Source organism: Anomaloglossus baeobatrachus, chromosome 1, assembly GCF_048569485.1.
Source record: "Anomaloglossus baeobatrachus isolate aAnoBae1 chromosome 1, aAnoBae1.hap1, whole genome shotgun sequence".
Classification (NCBI taxonomy): domain Eukaryota; kingdom Metazoa; phylum Chordata; class Amphibia; order Anura; family Aromobatidae; genus Anomaloglossus; species Anomaloglossus baeobatrachus.
Genome location: NC_134353.1, coordinates 937,807,776 through 937,830,438, shown reverse-complemented (window position 1 = coordinate 937,830,438; position 22,663 = coordinate 937,807,776). Strand labels below are relative to the sequence as shown.

General features: G+C 46.4%; 1 protein-coding gene across 2 annotated transcripts in view; it reads right to left on the bottom strand.

Annotated features, from left to right (window-relative positions):
- TTC23L (tetratricopeptide repeat domain 23 like) overlaps positions 1-22,663 on the bottom strand; it is a 40,103-nt gene that overhangs the window by 13,462 nt on the left and 3,978 nt on the right. For both annotated transcript variants that reach the window (XM_075343546.1, XM_075343554.1), the window contains exons 3-4: positions 19,957-20,125; positions 19,633-19,756 (exon numbers count right to left, since the gene is read on the bottom strand). In XM_075343546.1, coding sequence (XP_075199661.1) covers positions 19,633-19,756; positions 19,957-20,125 — 293 coding nt within the window. The remainder of the gene's footprint in view (positions 1-19,632; positions 19,757-19,956; positions 20,126-22,663) is intronic.

Here is a 22,663-nt window from a genome sequence, read left to right as displayed (position 1 = left end):
TGGTGGTCTAGATGTTTAGTATCTCTGGTGGTCTAGATGTTTATTATCTCTGGTGGTCTAGGTGTTTAGTATCTCTGGTGGTCTAGGTGTTTAGTATCTCTGGTGGTCTAGATGTTTAGTATCTCTGGTGGTCTAGGTGTTAAGTATCTCTGGTGGTCTAGATGTTTAGTATCTCTGGTGGTCTAGGTGTTAAGTATCTCTGGTGGTCTAGATGTTTAGTATCTCTGGTGGTTTGGATGTTTAGTATCTCTGGTGGTTTGGATGTTTAGTATCTCTGGTGGTCTAGATGTTTAGTATCCCTGGTGGTCTAGATGTTTAGTATCTCTGGTGGTCTAGATGTTTAGTATCTCTGGTGGTCTAGATGTTTAGTATCTCTGGTGGTCTAGGTGTTTAGTATCTCTGGTGGTCTAGGTGTTTAGTATCCCTGGTGGTCTAGATGTTTAGTATCTCTGGTAGTCTAGGTGTTTAGTATCTCTGGTGGTCTAGATATTAAGTATCCCTGGTGGTCTAGATGTTTAGTATCTCTGGTGGTCTAGGTGTTTAGTATCTCTGGTAGTCTAGGTGTTTAGTATCCCTGGTGGTCTAGATGTTTAGTATCTCTGGTGGTCTAGATGTTTAGTATCTCTGGTGGTCTAGATGTTTAGTATCTCTGGTGGTCTAGATGTTTAGTATCTCTGGTGGTCTAGGTGTTTAGTATCTCTGGTAGTCTAGGTGTTTAGTATCCCTGGTGGTCTAGATGTTTAGTATCTCTGGTGGTCTAGATGTTTAGTATCTCTGGTGGTCTAGATGTTTAGTATCTCTGCTGGTCTAGATGTTTAGTATCTCTGGTGGTCTAGATGTTTAGTATCTCTGGTGGTCTAGATGTTTAGTATCTCTGGTGGTCTAGATGTTTAGTATCTCTGGTGGTATAGATGTTTAGTATCTCTGGTAGTCTAGATGTTTAGTATCTCTGGTGGTCTAGATGTTTAGTATCTCTGGTGGTATAGATGTTTAGTATCTCTGGTGGTCTAGATGTTTAGTATCTCTGGTGGTATAGATGTTTAGTATCTCTGGTAGTCTAGATGTTTAGTATCTCTGGTGGTCTAGATGTTTAGTATCTCTGGTGGTCTAGATGTTTAGTATCTCTGGTGGTATAGATGTTTAGTATCTCTGGTAGTCTAGATGTTTAGTATCTCTGGTGGTCTAGATGTTTAGTATCTCTGGTGGTATAGATGTTTAGTATCTCTGGTGGTCTAGATGTTTAGTATCTCTGGTGGTATAGATGTTTAGTATCTCTGGTAGTCTAGATGTTTAGTATCTCTGGTGGTCTAGATGTTTAGTATCTCTGGTGGTCTAGATGTTTAGTATCTCTGGTGGTCTAGATGTTTAGTATCTCTGGTAGTCTAGATGTTTAGTATCTCTGGTGGTCTAGATGTTTAGTATCTCTGGTGGTCTAGGTGTTTAGTATCCCTGGTGGTCTAGATGTTTAGTATCTCTGGTGGTCTAGGTGTTTAGTATCTCTGGTGGTCTAGATGTTTAGTATCTCTGGTAGTCTAGGTGTTTAGTATCTCTAGTGGTCTATATGTTTAGTATCTCTGGGGGTCTAGGTGTTTAGTATCCCTGGTAGTCTAGGTGTTTAGTATCTCTGGGGGTCTAGGTGTTTAGTATCTCTGGGGGTCTAGGTGTTTAGTATCTCTGCTGGTCTAGATGTTTAGTATATCTGGTGGTCTAGGTGTTTAGTATCTCTGGTAGTCTAGGTGTTTAGTATCTCTGGTGGTCTAGATGTTTAGTATCTCTGGTAGTCTAGGTGTTTAGTATCTCTAGTGGTCTAGATGTTTAGTATCTCTGGTGGTCTATGTGTTTAGTATCTCTGGTGGTCTAGATGTTAAGTATCCCTGGTGGTCTAGATGTTTAGTATCCCTGGTGGTCTAGATGTTTATTATCTCTGGTGGTCTAGATGTTTAGTATCTCTGGTAGTCTAGGTGTTCAGTATCTCTAGTGGTCTAGATGTTTAGTATCTCTGGTGGTCTAGATGATTAGTATCCCTGGTGGTCTAGATGTTTAGTATCCCTGGTGGTCTAGATGTTTATTATCCCTGGTGGTCTAGATGTTTAGTATCTATGGTGGTCTAGATGTTTATTATCTCTGGTGGTCTAGATGTTAAGTATCCTTGGTGGTCTAGATGTTTAGTATCTCTGGTGGTCTAGGTGTTTAGTATCCCTGGTGGTCTAGATGTTTAGTATCTCTGGTGGTCTAGATGTTAAGTATCCCTGGTGGTCTAGATGTTAAGTATCCCTGGTGGTCTAGATGTTTAGTATCTCTGGTGGTCTAGGTGTTTAGTATCTCTGGTGGTCTAGATGTTTAGTATCTCTGGTGGTCTAGATGTTTAGTATCTCTGGTAGTCTAGGTGTTTAGTATCTCTAGTGGTCTAGATGTTTAGTATCTCTTGTGGTCTATATGTTTAGTATCTCTGGTGGTCTAGATGTTTAGTATCCCTGGTGGTCTAGGTGTTTAGTATCTCTGGTGGTCTAGGTGTTTAGTATCCCTGGTGGTCTAGATGTTTAGTATCTCTGGCGGTATAGGTGTTTAGTATCCCTGGTGGTCTAGATGTTTAGTATCTCTGGCGGTATAGGTGTTTAGTATCCCTGGTGGTCTAGATGTTTAGTATCTCTGGCGGTATAGGTGTTTAGTATCCCTGGTGGTCTAGATGTTTAGTATCCCTGGTGGTCTAGGTGTTTAGTATCCCTGGTGGTCTAGGTGTTTAGTATCCCTGGTGGTCTAGATGTTTAGTATCCCTGGTGGTCTAGGTGTTTAGTATCCCTGGTGGTCTAGATGTTTAGTATCTCTGGTGGTCTAGATGTTTAGCATCTCTGGTGGTCTAGATGTTTAGTATCTCTGGTGGTCTAGATGTTTAGTATCTCTGGTGGTCTAGATGTTTAGTATCCCTGGTGGTCTAGATGTTTAGTATCTCTGGTGGTCTAGATGTTTAGTATCTCTGGTGGTCTAGATGTTTAGTATCTCTGGTGGTCTAGATGTTTAGTATCTCTGGTGGTTTGGATGTTTAGTATCTCTGGTGGTTTGGATGTTTAGTATCCCTGGTGGTCTAGATGTTTAGTATCTCTGGTGGTCTAGATGTTTAGTATCCCTGGTGGTCTAGATGTTTAGTATCTCTGGTGGTCTAGGTGTTTAGTATCTCTGGTGGTCTAGGTGTTTAGTACCCCTGGTGGTCTAAATGTTTAGTATCTCTGGTAGTCTAGGTGTTTAGTATCTCTGGTAGTCTAGGTGTTTAGTATCTCTGGTGGTCTAGATATTAAGTATCCCTGGTGGTCTAGATGTTTAGTATCTCTGCTGGTCTAGATGTTTAGTATCTCTGGTGGTCTAGATGTTTAGTATCTATGGTGGTCTAGATGTTTAGTATCCCTGGTGGTCTAGATGTTTGGTATCTCTGGTGGTCTAGATGTTTAGTATCTCTGGTGGTCTAGATGTTTAGTATCTCTGGTGGTCTAGGTGTTTAGTATCTCTAGTGGTCTAGATGTTTAGTATCTCTGGTGGTCTAGATGTTTAGTATCTCTGGTGGTCTAGATGTTTAGTATCTCTGGTGGTCTAGGTGTTTAGTATCTCTGGTGGTCTAGGTGTTTAGTATCTCTGGTAGTCTAGGTGTTTAGTATCCCTGGTGGTCTAGATGTTTAGTATCTCTGGTGGTCTAGATGTTTAGTATCTCTGGTGGTCTAGATGTTTAGTATCTCTGGTGGTCTAGATGTTTAGTATCTCTGGTGGTCTAGGTGTTTAGTATCTCTGGTGGTCTAGGTGTTTAGTATCTCTGGTGGTCTAGATGTTTAGTATCTCTGGTGGTCTAGATGTTTAGTATCCCTGGTGGTCTAGATGTTTAGTATCTCTGGTGGTCTAGGTGTTTAGTATCTCTGGTGGTCTAGATGTTTAGTATCCCTGGTGGTCTAGATGTTTAGTATCTCTGGTGGTCTAGGTGTTTAGTATCCCTGGTGGTCTAGATGTTTAGTATCTCTGGTGGTCTAGATGTTTAGTATCTCTGGTGGTCTAGATGTTTAGTATCTCTGGTGGTCTAGATGTTTAGTATCTCTGGTGGTCTAGATGTTTAGTATCTCTGGTGGTCTAGATGTTTAATATCTCTGGTGGTCTAGATGTTTAGTATCTCTGGTGGTCTAGATGTTTAGTATCTCTGGTGGTCTAGATGTTTAGTATCTCTGATGGTTAGATGTTTAGTATCTCTGGTGGTCTAGATGTTTAGTATCTCTGGTGGTTTGGATGTTTAGTATCCCTGGTGGTCTAGATGTTTAGTATCTCTGGTGGTCTAGATGTTTAGTATCTCTGGTGGTCTAGATGTTTAGTATCTCTGGTGGTCTAGGTGTTTAGTATCTCTGGTTGTCTAGGTGTTTAGTATCCCTGGTGGTCTAGATGTTTAGTATCTCTGGTGGTCTAGGTGTTTAGTATCTCTGCTGGTCTAGATGTTTAGTATCTCTGCTGGTCTAGATGTTTAGTATCTCTGGTGGTTTGGATGTTTAGTATCCCTGGTGGTCTAGATGTTTAGTATCTCTGGTGGTCTAGATGTTTAGTATCTCTGCTGGTCTAGATGTTTAGTATCTCTGGTGGTTTGGATGTTTAGTATCCCTGGTGGTCTAGATGTTTAGTATCTCTGGTGGTCTAGATGTTTAGTATCTCTGGTGGTCTAGATGTTTAGTATCTCTGGTGGTCTAGGTGTTTAGTATCTCTGGTTGTCTAGGTGTTTAGTATCCCTGGTGGTCTAGATGTTTAGTATCTCTTGTGGTCTAGGTGTTTAGTATCTCTGGTGGTCTAGATGTTTAGTATCTCTGCTGGTCTAGATGTTTAGTATCTCTGGTGGTCTAGATGTTTAGTATCTCTGGTGGTCTAGATGTTTAGTATCCCTGGTGGTCTAGATGTTTAGTATCTCTGGTGGTCTAGATGTTTAGTATCTCTGGTGGTCTAGATGTTTAGTATCTCTGGTGGTCTAGGTGTTTAGTATCTCTGGTAGTCTAGGTGTTTAGTATCCCTGGTGGTCTAGATGTTTAGTATCTCTGGTGGTCTAGATGTTTAGTATCTCTGGTGGTCTAGATGTTTAGTATCTCTGGTGGTCTAGATGTTTAGTATCTCTGGTGGTCTAGGTGTTTAGTATCCCTGGTGGTCTAGATGTTTAGTATCTCTGGTGGTCTAGGTGTTTAGTATCTCTGGTGGTCTAGATGTTTAGTATCTCTGCTGGTCTAGATGTTTAGTATCTCTGGTAGTCTAGGTGTTTAGTATCTCTAGTGGTCTAGATGTTTAGTATCTCTGGTAGTCTAGGTGTTTAGTATCTCTAGTGGTCTAGATGTTTAGTATCTCTGGTGGTCTATATGTTTAGTATCTCTGGTGGTCTAGATGTTAAGTATCCCTGGTGGTCTAGATGTTTATTATCTCTGGTGGTCTAGATGTTTAGTATCTCTGGTGGTCAAGATGTTTAGTATCTCTGGTGGTCTAGGTGTTTAGTATCTCTGGTGGTCTAGATGTTTAGTATCTCTGGTGGTCTAGGTGTTTAGTATCTCTGGTGGTCTAGATGTTTAGTATCTCTGGTGGTCTAGGTATTTAGTATCTCTGGTAGTCTAGGTGTTTAGTATCTCTGGTGGTCTAGATGTTTAGTATCTCTGGTGGTATAGATGTTTAGTATCCCTGGTGGTCTAGATGTTTAGTATCCCTGGTGGTCTAAATGTTTATTATCTCTGGTGGTCTAGATGTTAAGTATCCCTGGTGGTCTAGATGTTTAGTATCTCTGGTGGTCTAGGTGTTTAGTATCCCTGGTGGTCTAGATGTTTAGTATCTCTGGCGGTATAGGTGTTTAGTATCCCTGGTGGTCTAGATGTTTAGTATCTCTGGCGGTATAGGTGTTTAGTATCCCTGGTGGTCTAGATGTTTAGTATCTCTGGCGGTATAGGTGTTTAGTATCCCTGGTGGTCTAGATGTTTAGTATCTCTGGCGGTATAGGTGTTTAGTATCCCTGGTGGTCTAGATGTTTAGTATCCCTGGTGGTCTAGGTGTTTAGTATCCCTGGTGGTCTAGATGATAAGTATCCCTGGTGGTCTAGATGTTTAGTATCTCTGGTGGTCTTGGTGTTTAGTATCCCTGGTGGTCTAGATGTTTAGTATCCCTGGTGGTCTAGATGATAAGTATCCCTGGTGGTCTAGATGTTTAGTATCTCTGGTGGTCTAGGTGTTTAGTATCCCTGGTGGTCTAGATGTTTAGTATCTCTGGTGGTCTAGATGTTTAGTATCCCTGGTGGTCTAGATGTTTAGTATCCCTGGTGGTCTAGATGTTTATTATCTCTGGTGGTCTAGATGTTAAGTATCCCTGGTGGTCTAGATGTTTAGTATCTCTGGTGGTCTAGGTGTTTAGTATCCCTGGTGGTCTAGATGTTTAGTATCTCTGGTGGTCTAGATGTTAAGTATCCCTGGTGGTCTAGATGTTAAGTATCCCTGGTGGTCTAGATGTTTAGTATCTCTGGTGGTCTAGGTGTTTAGTATCTCTGGTGGTCTAGATGTTAAGTATCTCTGGTAGTCTAGGTGTTTAGTATCTCTAGTGGTCTAGATGTTTAGTATCTCTGGTGGTCTAGATGTTTAGTATCTCTGGTGGTCTAGATGTTTAGTATCTCTGGTGGTCTAGATGTTAAGTATCTCTGGTGGTCTAGATGTTTAGTATCTCTGGTGGTCTAGGTGTTTAGTATCTCTGGTGGTCTAGATGTTTAGTATCTCTGGTAGTCTAGGTGTTTAGTATCTCTGGTGGTCTAGATGTTAAGTATCTCTGGTGGTCTAGATGTTTAGTATCTCTGGTGGTCTAGGTGTTTAGTATCTCTGGTAGTCTAGGTGTTTAGTATCTCTAGTGGTCTAGATGTTTAGTATCTCTGGTGGTCTAGATGTTTAGTATCTCTGGTGGTCTAGATGTTTAGTATCTCTGGTGGTCTAGATGTTAAGTATCTCTGGTGGTCTAGATGTTTAGTATCTCTGGTGGTCTAGGTGTTTAGTATCTCTGGTGGTCTAGATGTTTAGTATCTCTGGTGGTCTAGGTGTTAAGTATCTCTGGTGGTCTAGATGTTTAGTATCTCTGGTGGTCTAGGTGTTAAGTATCTCTGGTGGTCTAGATGTTTAGTATCTCTGGTGGTCTAGGTGTTTAGTATCTCTGGTAGTCTAGGTGTTTAGTATCCCTGGTTGTCTAGATGTTTAGTATCTCTGGTGGTCTAGATGTTTAGTATCTCTGGTGGTCTAGATGTTTAGTATCTCTGGTGGTCTAGGTGTTTAGTATCTCTGGTGGTCTAGATGTTTAGTATCTCTGGTGGTCTAGATGTTTAGTATCTCTGGTGGTCTAGGTGTTTAGTATATCTGGTGGTCTAGATGTTTAGTATCTCTGGTGGTATAGATGTTTAGTATCCCTGGTGGTCTAGATGTTTAGTATCCCTGGTGGTCTAAATGTTTATTATCTCTGGTGGTCTAGATGTTAAGTATCCCTGGTGGTCTAGATATTTAGTATCTCTGGTGGTCTAGGTGTTTAGTATCCCTGGTGGTCTAGATGTTTAGTATCTCTGGCGGTATAGGTGTTTAGTATCCCTGGTGGTCTAGATGTTTAGTATCTCTGGCGGTATAGGTGTTTAGTATCCCTGGTGGTCTAGATGTTTAGTATCTCTGGCGGTATAGGTGTTTAGTATCCCTGGTGGTCTAGATGTTTAGTATCTCTGGCGGTATAGGTGTTTAGTATCCCTGGTGGTCTAGATGTTTAGTATCCCTGGTGGTCTAGGTGTTTAGTATCCCTGGTGGTCTAGATGATAAGTATCCCTGGTGGTCTAGATGTTTAGTATCTCTGGTGGTCTAGGTGTTTATTATCTCTGGTGGTCTAGGTGTTTATTATCTCTGGTGGTCTAGATGTTAAGTATCCCTGGTGGTCTAGATGTTTAGTATCCCTGGTGGTCTAGGTGTTTAGTATCTCTGGTGGTCTAGGTGTTTATTATCTCTGGTGGTCTAGGTGTTTAGTATCTCTGGTGGTCTAGGTGTTTAGTATCTCTGGTGGTCTAGATGTTTAGTATCTCTGGTGGTCTAGATGTTTAGTATCTCTGGTGGTCTAGATGTTAAGTATACCTGGTGGTCTAGATGTTTAGCATCTCTGGTGGTCTAGGTGTTTAGTATCCGTGGTGGTCTAGATGTTTAGTATCTCTGGTGGTCTAGATGTTAAGTATCCCTGGTGGTCTAGATGTTTAGTATCTCTGGTGGTCTAGGTGTTTAGTATCTCTGGTAGTCTAGGTGTTTAGTATCCCTGGTGGTCTAGATGTTTAGTATCTCTGGTGGTCTAGATGTTTAGTATCTCTGATGGTCTAGATGTTTAGTATCTCTGGTGGTATAGATGTTAAGTATCCCTGGTGGTCTAGATGTTTAGTATCCCTGGTGGTCTAGGTGTTTAGTATCTCTGGTGGTCTAGGTGTTTATTATCTCTGGTGGTCTAGGTGTTTAGTATCTCTGGTGGTCTAGGTGTTTAGTATCTCTGGTGGTCTAGATGTTTAGTATCTCTGGTGGTCTAGATGTTTAGTATCTCTGGTGGTCTAGATGTTAAGTATACCTGGTGGTCTAGATGTTTAGTATCTCTGGTGGTCTAGATGTTAAGTATCCCTGGTGGTCTAGATGTTTAGTATCTCTGGTGGTCTAGGTGTTTAGTATCTCTGGTAGTCTAGGTGTTTAGTATCCCTGGTGGTCTAGATGTTTAGTATCTCTGGTGGTCTAGGTGTTTAGTATCTCTGGTGGTCTAGATGTTAAGTATCTCTGGTAGTCTAGGTGTTTAGTATCTCTAGTGGTCTAGATGTTTAGTATCTCTGGTGGTCTAGATGTTTAGTATCTCTGGTGGTCTAGGTGTTTAGTATCTCTGGTGGTCTAGATGTTAAGTATCTCTGGTAGTCTAGGTGTTTAGTATCTCTAGTGGTCTAGATGTTTAGTATCTCTGGTGGTCTAGATGTTTAGTATCTCTGGTGGTCTAGATGTTTAGTATCTCTGGTGGTCTAGATGTTAAGTATCTCTGGTGGTCTAGATGTTTAGTATCTCTGGTAGTCTAGGTGTTTAGTATCCCTGGTGGTCTAGATGTTTAGTATCTCTGGTGGTCTAGATGTTTAGTATCTCTGATGGTCTAGATGTTTAGTATCTCTGGTGGTCAAGATGTTTAGTATCTCTGGTAGTCTAGGTGTTTAGTATCTCTAGTGGTCTAGATGTTTAGTATCTCTGGTGGTCTAGATGTTTAGTATCCCTGGTGGTCTAGATGTTTAGTATCCCTGGTGGTCTAGATGTTTATTATCTCTGGTGGTCTAGATGTTAAGTATCCCTGGTGGTCTAGATGTTTAGTATCTCTGGTGGTCTAGGTGTTTAGTATCCCTGGTGGTCTAGATGTTTAGTATCTCTGGTGGTCTAGATGTTAAGTATCCCTGGTGGTCTAGATGTTAAGTATCCCTGGTGGTCTAGATGTTTAGTATCTCTGGTGGTCTAGGTGTTTAGTATCTCTGGTGGTCTAGATGTTAAGTATCTCTGGTAGTCTAGGTGTTTAGTATCTCTAGTGGTCTAGATGTTTAGTATCTCTGGTGGTCTAGATGTTTAGTATCTCTGGTGGTCTAGATGTTTAGTATCTCTGGTGGTCTAGATGTTAAGTATCTCTGGTGGTCTAGATGTTTAGTATCTCTGGTGGTCTAGGTGTTTAGTATCTCTGGTGGTCTAGATGTTTAGTATCTCTGGTAGTCTAGGTGTTTAGTATCTCTGGTGGTCTAGATGTTAAGTATCTCTGGTGGTCTAGATGTTTAGTATCTCTGGTGGTCTAGGTGTTTAGTATCTCTGGTAGTCTAGGTGTTTAGTATCTCTAGTGGTCTAGATGTTTAGTATCTCTGGTGGTCTAGATGTTTAGTATCTCTGGTGGTCTAGATGTTTAGTATCTCTGGTGGTCTAGATGTTAAGTATCTCTGGTGGTCTAGATGTTTAGTATCTCTGGTGGTCTAGGTGTTTAGTATCTCTGGTGGTCTAGATGTTTAGTATCTCTGGTGGTCTAGGTGTTAAGTATCTCTGGTGGTCTAGATGTTTAGTATCTCTGGTGGTCTAGGTGTTAAGTATCTCTGGTGGTCTAGATGTTTAGTATCTCTGGTGGTCTAGGTGTTTAGTATCTCTGGTAGTCTAGGTGTTTAGTATCCCTGGTTGTCTAGATGTTTAGTATCTCTGGTGGTCTAGATGTTTAGTATCTCTGGTGGTCTAGATGTTTAGTATCTCTGGTGGTCTAGGTGTTTAGTATCTCTGGTGGTCTAGATGTTTAGTATCTCTGGTGGTCTAGATGTTTAGTATCTCTGGTGGTCTAGGTGTTTAGTATATCTGGTGGTCTAGATGTTTAGTATCTCTGGTGGTATAGATGTTTAGTATCCCTGGTGGTCTAGATGTTTAGTATCCCTGGTGGTCTAAATGTTTATTATCTCTGGTGGTCTAGATGTTAAGTATCCCTGGTGGTCTAGATGTTTAGTATCTCTGGTGGTCTAGGTGTTTAGTATCCCTGGTGGTCTAGATGTTTAGTATCTCTGGCGGTATAGGTGTTTAGTATCCCTGGTGGTCTAGATGTTTAGTATCTCTGGCGGTATAGGTGTTTAGTATCCCTGGTGGTCTAGATGTTTAGTATCTCTGGCGGTATAGGTGTTTAGTATCCCTGGTGGTCTAGATGTTTAGTATCTCTGGCGGTATAGGTGTTTAGTATCCCTGGTGGTCTAGATGTTTAGTATCCCTGGTGGTCTAGGTGTTTAGTATCCCTGGTGGTCTAGATGATAAGTATCCCTGGTGGTCTAGATGTTTAGTATCTCTGGTGGTCTAGGTGTTTATTATCTCTGGTGGTCTAGGTGTTTATTATCTCTGGTGGTCTAGATGTTAAGTATCCCTGGTGGTCTAGATGTTTAGTATCCCTGGTGGTCTAGGTGTTTAGTATCTCTGGTGGTCTAGGTGTTTATTATCTCTGGTGGTCTAGGTGTTTAGTATCTCTGGTGGTCTAGGTGTTTAGTATCTCTGGTGGTCTAGATGTTTAGTATCTCTGGTGTTCTAGATGTTTAGTATCTCTGGTGGTCTAGATGTTAAGTATACCTGGTGGTCTAGATGTTTAGCATCTCTGGTGGTCTAGGTGTTTAGTATCCGTGGTGGTCTAGATGTTTAGTATCTCTGGTGGTCTAGATGTTAAGTATCCCTGGTGGTCTAGATGATTAGTATCTCTGGTGGTCTAGGTGTTTAGTATCTCTGGTAGTCTAGGTGTTTAGTATCCCTGGTGGTCTAGATGTTTAGTATCTCTGGTGGTCTAGATGTTTAGTATCTCTGATGGTCTAGATGTTTAGTATCTCTGGTGGTATAGATGTTAAGTATCCCTGGTGGTCTAGATGTTTAGTATCCCTGGTGGTCTAGGTGTTTAGTATCTCTGGTGGTCTAGGTGTTTATTATCTCTGGTGGTTTAGGTGTTTAGTATCTCTTGTGGTCTAGGTGTTTAGTATCTCTGGTGGTCTAGATGTTTAGTATCTCTGGTGGTCTAGATGTTTAGTATCTCTGGTGGTCTAGATGTTAAGTATACCTGGTGGTCTAGATGTTTAGTATCTCTGGTGGTCTAGATGTTAAGTATCCCTGGTGGTCTAGATGTTTAGTATCTCTGGTGGTCTAGGTGTTTAGTATCTCTGGTAGTCTAGGTGTTTAGTATCCCTGGTGGTCTAGATGTTTAGTATCTCTGGTGGTCTAGGTGTTTAGTATCTCTGGTGGTCTAGATGTTAAGTATCTCTGGTAGTCTAGGTGTTTAGTATCTCTAGTGGTCTAGATGTTTAGTATCTCTGGTGGTCTAGATGTTTAGTATCTCTGGTGGTCTAGGTGTTTAGTATCTCTGGTGGTCTAGATGTTAAGTATCTCTGGTAGTCTAGGTGTTTAGTATCTCTAGTGGTCTAGATGTTTAGTATCTCTGGTGGTCTAGATGTTTAGTATCTCTGGTGGTCTAGATGTTTAGTATCTCTGGTGGTCTAGATGTTAAGTATCTCTGGTGGTCTAGATGTTTAGTATCTCTGGTAGTCTAGGTGTTTAGTATCCCTGGTGGTCTAGATGTTTAGTATCTCTGGTGGTCTAGATGTTTAGTATCTCTGATGGTCTAGATGTTTAGTATCTCTGGTGGTCAAGATGTTTAGTATCTCTGGTAGTCTAGGTGTTTAGTATCTCTAGTGGTCTAGATGTTTAGTATCTCTGGTGGTCTAGATGTTTAGTATCCCTGGTGGTCTAGATGTTTAGTATCCCTGGTGGTCTAGATGTTTATTATCTCTGGTGGTCTAGATGTTAAGTATCCCTGGTGGTCTAGATGTTTAGTATCTCTGGTGGTCTAGGTGTTTAGTATCCCTGGTGGTCTAGATGTTTAGTATCTCTGGTGGTCTAGATGTTAAGTATCCCTGGTGGTCTAGATGTTAAGTATCCCTGGTGGTCTAGATGTTTAGTATCTCTGGTGGTCTAGGTGTTTAGTATCTCTGGTGGTCTAGATGTTAAGTATCTCTGGTAGTCTAGGTGTTTAGTATCTCTAGTGGTCTAGATGTTTAGTATCTCTGGTGGTCTAGATGTTTAGTATCTCTGGTGGTCTAGATGTTTAGTATCTCTGGTGGTCTAGATGTTAAGTATCTCTGGTGGTCTAGATGTTTAGTATCTCTGGTGGTCTAGGTGTTTAGTATCTCTGGTGGTCTAGATGTTTAGTATCTCTGGTAGTCTAGGTGTTTAGTATCTCTGGTGGTCTAGATGTTAAGTATCTCTGGTAGTCTAGGTGTTTAGTATCCCTGGTGGTCTAGATGTTTAGTATCTCTGGTGGTCTAGATGTTTAGTATCTCTGATGGTCTAGATGTTTAGTATCTCTGGTGGTCAAGATGTTTAGTATCTCTGGTAGTCTAGGTGTTTAGTATCTCTAGTGGTCTAGATGTTTAGTATCTCTGGTGGTCTAGATGTTTAGTATCCCTGGTGGTCTAGATGTTTAGTATCCCTGGTGGTCTAGATGTTTATTATCTCTGGTGGTCTAGATGTTAAGTATCCCTGGTGGTCTAGATGTTTAGTATCTCTGGTGGTCTAGGTGTTTAGTATCCCTGGTGGTCTAGATGTTTAGTATCTCTGGTGGTCTAGATGTTAAGTATCCCTGGTGGTCTAGATGTTAAGTATCCCTGGTGGTCTAGATGTTTAGTATCTCTGGTGGTCTAGGTGTTTAGTATCTCTGGTGGTCTAGATGTTAAGTATCTCTGGTAGTCTAGGTGTTTAGTATCTCTAGTGGTCTAGATGTTTAGTATCTCTGGTGGTCTAGATGTTTAGTATCTCTGGTGGTCTAGATGTTTAGTATCTCTGGTGGTGTAGATGTTAAGTATCTCTGGTGGTCTAGATGTTTAGTATCTCTGGTGGTCTAGGTGTTTAGTATCTCTGGTGGTCTAGATGTTTAGTATCTCTGGTAGTCTAGGTGTTTAGTATCTCTAGTGGTCTAGATGTTTAGTATCTCTGGTGGTCTAGATGTTTAGTATCTCTGGTGGTCTAGGTGTTTAGTATCTCTGGTGGTCTAGATGTTTAGTATCTCTGGTGGTCTAGGTGTTAAGTATCTCTGGTGGTCTAGATGTTTAGTATCTCTGGTGGTCTAGGTGTTAAGTATCTCTGGTGGTCTAGATGTTTAGTATTTCTGGTGGTCTAGGTGTTTAGTATCTCTGGTAGTCTAGGTGTTTAGTATCCCTGGTTGTCTAGATGTTTAGTATCTCTGGTGGTCTAGATGTTTAGTATCTCTGGTGGTCTAGATGTTTAGTATCTCTGGTGGTCTAGGTGTTTAGTATCTCTGGTGGTCTAGATGTTTAGTATCTCTGGTGGTCTAGATGTTTAGTATCTCTGGTGGTCTAGGTGTTTAGTATATCTGGTGGTCTAGATGTTTAGTATCTCTGGTGGTCTAGGTGTTTAGTATCCCTGGTGGTCTAGATGTTTAGTTTCCCTGGTGGTCTAAATATTTAGTATTCCTAGTTATCTATGTTCTTAGTATCCCTTGTGCACTAGGTGTTTAGTGTCCTTGGTAGACTATGTGCTTTAGTATCTCTGATTTTCATGATAATTAGTATCTCTGGTGGTCTAGGTGCTAATATCTGTTGGTCCAGGTCTGTCGTATCCGTGGTGGTCTAGGTAGATGTTTAGTATCAAGAGTGCATTAGTTAATTAGTGTCCCTGGTGATCTAGGTGTTTAGTATCCATGGTGATCTAGATGTTTAGCTTTCCTAGGGGTCTAGGTGTTTAGTATCCTTGGTAGTATCACTGTGAGTGAAGGTGTTTAGTATCCCTGGTGGTCTAGATGTTTAGTATCTCTGGTGGTCTAGATGTTAAGTATCCCTGGTGGTCTAGATGTTAAGTATCCCTGGTGGTCTAGATGTTTAGTATCTCTGGTGGTCTAGGTGTTTAGTATCTCTGGTGGTCTAGATGTTAAGTATCTCTGGTAGTCTAGGTGTTTAGTATCTCTAGTGGTCTAGATGTTTAGTATCTCTGGTGGTCTAGATGTTTAGTATCTCTGGTGGTCTAGATGTTTAGTATCTCTGGTGGTCTAGATGTTAAGTATCTCTGGTGGTCTAGATGTTTAGTATCTCTGGTGGTCTAGGTGTTTAGTATCTCTGGTGGTCTAGATGTTTAGTATCTCTGGTAGTCTAGGTGTTTAGTATCTCTAGTGGTCTAGATGTTTAGTATCTCTGGTGGTCTAGATGTTTAGTATCTCTGGTGGTCTAGGTGTTTAGTATCTCTGGTGGTCTAGATGTTTAGTATCTCTGGTGGTCTAGGTGTTAAGTATCTCTGGTGGTCTAGATGTTTAGTATCTCTGGTGGTCTAGGTGTTAAGTATCTCTGGTGGTCTAGATGTTTAGTATTTCTGGTGGTCTAGGTGTTTAGTATCTCTGGTAGTCTAGGTGTTTAGTATCCCTGGTTGTCTAGATGTTTAGTATCTCTGGTGGTCTAGATGTTTAGTATCTCTGGTGGTCTAGATGTTTAGTATCTCTGGTGGTCTAGGTGTTTAGTATCTCTGGTGGTCTAGATGTTTAGTATCTCTGGTGGTCTAGATGTTTAGTATCTCTGGTGGTCTAGGTGTTTAGTATATCTGGTGGTCTAGATGTTTAGTATCTCTGGTGGTCTAGGTGTTTAGTATCCCTGGTGGTCTAGATGTTTAGTTTCCCTGGTGGTCTAAATATTTAGTATTCCTAGTTATCTATGTTCTTAGTATCCCTTGTGCACTAGGTGTTTAGTGTCCTTGGTAGACTATGTGCTTTAGTATCTCTGATTTTCATGATAATTAGTATCTCTGGTGGTCTAGGTGCTAATATCTGTTGGTCCAGGTCTGTCGTATCCGTGGTGGTCTAGGTAGATGTTTAGTATCAAGAGTGCATTAGTTAATTAGTGTCCCTGGTGATCTAGGTGTTTAGTATCCATGGTGATCTAGATGTTTAGCTTTCCTAGGGGTCTAGGTGTTTAGTATCCTTGGTAGTATCACTGTGAGTGAAGGTGTTTAGTATCCCTGGTGGTCTAGATGTTTAGTATCTCTGGTGGTCTAGATGTTAAGTATCCCTGGTGGTCTAGATGTTAAGTATCCCTGGTGGTCTAGATGTTTAGTATCTCTGGTGGTCTAGGTGTTTAGTATCTCTGGTGGTCTAGATGTTAAGTATCTCTGGTAGTCTAGGTGTTTAGTATCTCTAGTGGTCTAGATGTTTAGTATCTCTGGTGGTCTAGATGTTTAGTATCTCTGGTGGTCTAGATGTTTAGTATCTCTGGTGGTCTAGATGTTAAGTATCTCTGGTGGTCTAGATGTTTAGTATCTCTGGTGGTCTAGGTGTTTAGTATCTCTGGTGGTCTAGATGTTTAGTATCTCTGGTAGTCTAGGTGTTTAGTATCTCTAGTGGTCTAGATGTTTAGTATCTCTGGTGGTCTAGATGTTTAGTATCTCTGGTGTTCTAGGTGTTTAGTATCTCTGGTGGTCTAGATGTTTAGTATCTCTGGTGGTCTAGGTGTTAAGTATCTCTGGTGGTCTAGATGTTTAGTATCTCTGGTGGTCTAGGTGTTAAGTATCTCTGGTGGTCTAGATGTTTAGTATTTCTGGTGGTCTAGGTGTTTAGTATCTCTGGTTGTCTAGGTGTTTAGTATCCCTGGTTGTCTAGATGTTTAGTATCTCTGGTGGTCTAGATGTTTAGTATCTCTGGTGGTCTAGATGTTTAGTATCTCTGGTGGTCTAGGTGTTTAGTATCTCTGGTGGTCTAGATGTTTAGTATCTCTGGTGGTCTAGATGTTTAGTATCTCTGGTGGTCTAGGTGTTTAGTATATCTGGTGGTCTAGATGTTTAGTATCTCTGGTGGTCTAGGTGTTTAGTATCCCTGGTGGTCTAGATGTTTAGTTTCCCTGGTGGTCTAAATATTTAGTATTCCTAGTTATCTATGTTCTTAGTATCCCTTGTGCACTAGGTGTTTAGTGTCCTTGGTAGACTATGTGCTTTAGTATCTCTGATTTTCATGATAATTAGTATCTCTGGTGGTCTAGGTGCTAATATCTGTTGGTCCAGGTCTGTCGTATCCGTGGTGGTCTAGGTAGATGTTTAGTATCAAGAGTGCATTAGTTAATTAGTGTCCCTGGTGATCTAGGTGTTTAGTATCCATGGTGATCTAGATGTTTAGCTTTCCTAGGGGTCTAGGTGTTTAGTATCCTTGGTAGTATCACTGTGAGTGAAGGTGTTTAGTATCCCTGGTGGTCTAGATGTTTAGTATGCCTGGTGGTCTAGGGTGTTTGTTATCCTTGGTGGTCTAGGACTAGCAATACACCAACATTTTATGGAATGGGAATAACCCTTGAAAGGGCTTTTCCAAAATAATAAATCTGTAGCCCCCCTGCTCTAGCATCATCTTCTGGTGCTCCCCCTCTCCTCACTGGTCTTTGGCATCAGAGGTGATTCTCATAGGGGCAGTCAAATAAATATAAGCTAGTCGGGGGGCACTGGAGCAACGGTGCTGGGGCAGTGGGGGGCACTGGAGGTGCGGTGCTGGGGCAGTGGGGGGCACTGGAGCAACGGTGCTGGGGCAGTGGGGGGGCACTGGAGAAAGGTGCTGGGGCAGTGGGGGGCACAGGAGCGGTGGCGCTGGGGCAGTGGGGGGCACTGGTTCGGCAGTGCTGGGGCAGTGGGGGGCACTGGAGCGGTGGTGCTGGGGCAGTGGGGGGCACAGGAGCGGTGGTGCTGGGGCAGTGGGGGGCACAGGAGCGGTGGTGCTGGGGCAGTGGGGTTGCACAGGAGCGGCGGTGCTGGGGCAGTGGGGGGGCACTGGAGCGGTGGTGCTGGGGCAGTGGGGGGCACAGGAGCGGTGGTGCTGGGGCAGTGGGGGGCACTGGAGCGGTGGTGCTGGGGCAGTGGGGGGCACAGGAGCGGCGGTGCTGGGGCAGTGGGGGGCACTGGAGCGGCGGTGCTGGGGCAGTGGGGGGCACTGGAGCGGCGGTGCTGGGGCAGTGGGGGGCACTGGAGCGGCGGTGCTGGGGCAGTGGGGAGCACTGGAGCGGCGGTGTTGGGGCAGTGGGGGGCACAGGAGTGGCGGTGCTGAGGCAGTCTGGGGCACTGGAGCGGCGGTGTTGGGGCAGTGGGGGGCACAGGAGTGGCGGTGCTGGGGCAGTGGGGGGCACAGGAGTGGCGGTGCTGGGGCAGTGGGGAGCACTGGAGCGGCGGTGTTGGGGCAGTGGGGGGCACAGGAGTGGTGGTGCTTGGGCAGTGGGGGGCACTGGAGCGGCGGTGTTGGGGCAGTGGGGGGCACTGGAGTGGCGGTGCTGGGGCAGTGGGGGGCACTGGAGCGGCGGTGTTGGGGCAGTGGGGGGCACAGGAGTGGCGGTGCTGGGGCAGTGGGGGGCACTGGAGTGGCGGTGCTGGGGCAGTGGGGGGCACTGGAGTGGCGGTGTTGGGGCAGTGGGGGGCACAGGAGTGGTGGTGCTTGGGCAGTGGGGGGCACTGGAGCGGCGGTGTTGGGGCAGTGGGGGGCACTGGAGTGGCGGTGCTGGGGCAGTGGGGGGCACTGGAGTGGCGGTGCTGGGGCAGTGGGGGGCACTGGAGCGGCGGTGTTGGGGCAGTGGGGGGCACAGGAGTGGCGGTGCTGGGGCAGTGGGGGGCACAGGAGTGGCGGTGCTGGGGCAGTGGGGGGCACTGGAGTGGCGGTGTTGGGGCAGTGGGGGGCACAGGAGTGGTGGTGCTTGGGCAGTGGGGGGCACTGGAGCGGCGGTGTTGGGGCAGTGGGGGGCACTGGAGTGGCGGTGCTGGGGCAGTGGGGGGCACTGGAGCGGCGGTGTTGGGGCAGTGGGGGGCACAGGAGTGGCGGTGCTGGGGCAGTGGGGGGCACTGGAGTGGCGGTGCTGGGGCAGTGGGGAGCACTGGAGTGGCGGTGCTGGGGCAGTGGGGGGCACTGGAGCGGTGGTGCTGGGGCAGTGGGGGGCACTGGAGTGGCGGTGCTGGGGCAGTGGGGGGCACTGGAGTGGCGGTGCTGGGGCAGTGGGGGGCACTGGAGTGGCGGTGCTGGGGCAGTGGGGAGCACTGGAGTGGCGGTGCTGGGGCAGTGGGGAGCACTGGAGTGGCGGTGCTGGGGCAGTGGGGGGCACTGGAGCGGCGGTGCTGGGGCAGCGGGGGGCACTGGAGTGGCGGTGCTGGGGCAGTGGGGAGCACTGGAGTGGCGGTGCTGGGGCAGTGGGGGGCACTGGAGCGGCGGTGCTGGGGCAGCGGGGGGTTTCTGTCACATTGTCTGCCTTTTGGACACATTTTTTAATCTTGAGAAGCCCCTTTAATACATATAACAGTGACGTGCTGGGGGCTTACAGTCCGCACTCCGGGCTGACACTGTTTATCTACACTGATACTCAGCAACAAACAGGAGAGGAGAGAAATGTGCGATTAATAAGGAAAATATTAACTAGAATATAATTAATATCGTGATGTGTGTCCTGATAATTGCAGAATGGCCACTAGATGGCGGTGTCTGACTGAATTTCCTGCAGGTATCGGGGGGCTCACCTCTCACCGTCAGGTAGGGAGTATGCGGATATTGAGGGCTCACCTCTCACCATCAAGTTCGTAGGGGGGGGTCTTCAGGTATCGGGGGGCTCACCTCTCACCGTCTGGTGGGGGGTCTGCAGGTATCGGGGGGGGCTCACCTCTCACCATCAGGTTGGTAGGGGGGGGGGGTCTGCAGGTATCGGGGGGACTCACCTCTCACCATCAGGTAGGGAGTATGCGGATATTGAGGGCTCACCTCTCACCATCAGGTTGGTGGGGGGGGGGGGTCTGCAGGTATCGGGGGGCTCACCTCTCACCGTCTGGTGGGGGGTCTGCAGGTATCGGGGGGCTCACCTCTCACCGTCTGGTGGGGGGTCTGCAGGTATCGGGGGGGCTCACTTCTCACCATCAGGTTGGTGGGGGGGGGTCTGCAGGTATCGGGGGGCTCACCTCTCACCGTCTGGTGGGGGGTCTGCAGGTATCGGGGGGGCTGACCTCTCACCATCAGGTTGGTAGGGGGAGGGGTCTGCAGGTATCGGGGGGACTCACCGTCAGGTTGGTAGGGGGGGTCTGCAGGTATCGGGGGGCTCACCTCTCACCGTCAGGTAGCTGTAGCCCAGCTCAGCAAAGGCCTTCGCCAGTCTCCAGTGCTCGTCCCCATGTATTATTCTATTTAGGGCCACGCAGCGGATTAACTCTTTGTGTGCCTTGAGTAACTGTTGGAAAGAAGATGAGCTGTACACTTTGCAAAAACTGATGCGATTTTCTGTCGCCGCTCTGCTGGATGGGATACTGTCTTCCGTGTTCACATCCAGAGCTACATTTGGATTTTTTATTTTTTGGGTTGAATGTGAGCGGAGAGGAAGACCCGTAGAGGGCCTGGTGGCCTCGTGGCTATGGGAGGGCTGGTGGTCACCTCGTTGTCGTTGATGTACCGCTCCGCCATTGTCTGAGTCCAGGATAGTTTGTCCACTGGCAGCGTCCGGGTCTTCAGCTCGGGGAATGGGGTCTCTGCTCCGTCACATGACCTCTCTGTATATTCTGATGTGCCCCCATCGTCTTCCTGAAGGTCTGATTTTGGGGTCCTGTTCAGTAAACAAAAGAATACACAAGTTTTAATTCCAGGACAGTTCTTGCGGGTACACTGAGACCGCCACTGTTATGGAGGCACTGCGACTGGCACTGTTATCAAGAGACTGGGGCAGGCACTGCTATGGCGAGACTGAGACTGGCACTGTTCTGAGGGTAGTGCTGCAAGCACTGTTATGGGGAAATTGGGGTGGACACTGTTATAGGGGGCACTGAGATCGGCACGGTTATGGGGAGACTGAGGCAAACACTGTTATGAGGGCACTAAGACTGGAACTGTTTTGTGTAAACTGGGGTTGGCACTGATACTGTTATGGGGCACAGAGACCAAACGCACACTGTTATGAGGGTGCAGAGACCGTTACTGTTATGGGGAGACTGGGCTGGGCAGTGTTATGGGCGCATGGAGACAGGAACTGTTATGAGTGACCTGCTGTAAGTACTGTAATGGGGAAACTGGGGTGGGCACTGCTATGTGGACACTGAGGCAGACACTGTTATGGAGGTACAAAGAATGTCAATGTTATGGGGACATGAGGGCAAATGCTGTTATGGGGGCATAGAGACCGGCACTGTTAGGCAGACATTGGTGCAAACGCTGTTTTGAAGGCAGTGAGACCAGCACTTGTCACGGGCGGAGGGGACGCTCTCGCCACGCTCGGGTCCGGGGCTTCTGCTCGGTGGCTTGAGCGGTAGACCGGACCTGGGGACTCGAGCAGCGCTCCTCGTCCACGAGTGAAAAGGGGGTGGTTTGTTCAGGGAGATAGTTCGTGACGCCACCCACGGGACTTGGTGATAATGGGCACCACCGCTGCTGGTGACGGGGATCCCGGTAGAGATGGTAGGGAGCAGCTAGGATGTTGTCCCCTCCGTGGTAGGGGGTTGGTGATCCCGGGGCCCGGTGGTGTAACGGGGAGGCTGGATGACTGGGGTGCAGGGCTGCAGGGACAGCGCGGTGCGGTGCCGGACGGCACTGGTGTACTCACTCAGGTAGTCAATGACAGAGTCTCTGGTAAACCAAATGGCTGGATAGACGGGTCCCGCAGCCGGCTGCAGTGTTGTGCTCTCCCCGGACGGCTGATGGTGGCTGTCTTTCCCTGCACCTGTTAGAATGTTCTGACTCCTGTGGTTGCCCACCGGTAGTCCGCTCCCCGACGTATAGGTGCCGTCAGAGCCCGTTTTGCCCGCAGGCGCTGGCCCTTGGATCTCTAGCCTGTGGCGGTGGCTGTATATCCTCACGGTGTGAGCGGTTGCCTTCTAACGGGACTTGGGTAGTTAGGAAACCCCTGGGGTTCCTGTCACACTCGGATTTGACTATTGTCGGCAGCTCCAAGCCTAGTCGGGTCCGATGGCCCTGCCTGTGTGCTTAGCTTCACTCCGCTCCCCGGTTCGATACCGGCGGGCCCGACCCCGGTCCTACGGCTCTGCAGAGATTCACTAACTACTGCAGACGGCCACCAACCTTGCTGTTTGTGTCTGGGCTCCGACCCAGACACCGACAGTTTGTGTCCTCTCACTTTCACCTCCAAAACTAATCTGTCACTTTTCCCGCCTCCAGGGCTATGAACTCCTCGGTGGGTGGGGCCAACCACCTGGCTCCGCCCCACCTGGTGTGGACATCAGACCCTGGAGGGAGGCAACAAGGATTTTTGTTTGACTGGTGTGACTGTCTAGGGAAGGGGGTGTGTGTGGTGTCATGTCTGTGACTACCTGGCTAGTCCAGGGCGTCACACACTGTATTGGGTAGACTTGGGTGGGCACTGTTATGGGGACACTGGGGCAAACTCTGTTATAGGGAACTGAGACCAGCACTGTTTTGGGTAGACTACATCAGGCACTTGTGGCGCCCTGGGCAAGCCAGGATGTCATAAGCACTACACCAACACACCCCACACTCCCGGTCAGGCACACCAAAGTCAGACAAAAACCCTTGTTGCCTCCCTCCAGGGGCTGATGCTCACACCAGGGGGTGGGCCAGGCGGTTGGTCCCGCCCACCGAGGAGTGCACAGTCCTGGAGGCGGGAAAAGGAAGGAGTTGAGTTTTAGAGTTTGAAGTGGAAGGAGTGAAGTGGTAGAAGAGCAGACAGAAAGTGGTCCGGGTGTGTGGCCCGGACGGAACAGCAAATTTGGGAGACGGTGGTGACCGTCTGCAGGAGAGGCCGATTGGAGTGAGCCGTAAGGACCGTGGACGGGCGGTGGCCCGGCGGTACCGGACCGGTACGCAAAGAGAAGCCAGCACCATCCGGCAGGGGCTTACGGACCCCGACAAGGCTAGAAGTCGCCGTGAATTTGTCAAATCTGTTAGCGAAGGGAACCTCCTGGGTTTCCCAGCAGCCAAGTCCCGACAGAAGGCAACAGTCCAACCGTTAGAGGGAAACACAGTCACCGCCAAGGCTACAGTTCCCAGGGCCAGAACTTGCAGGCAAAAGGGGCTCCTTCAGCACCCATCCAAGCTGGGGAGCGGGTTACCGGTGGGAACCCATTGGAACCGTCTACACTACACAGGTGCAGGGAAAGGCAGTCACCATCAACCT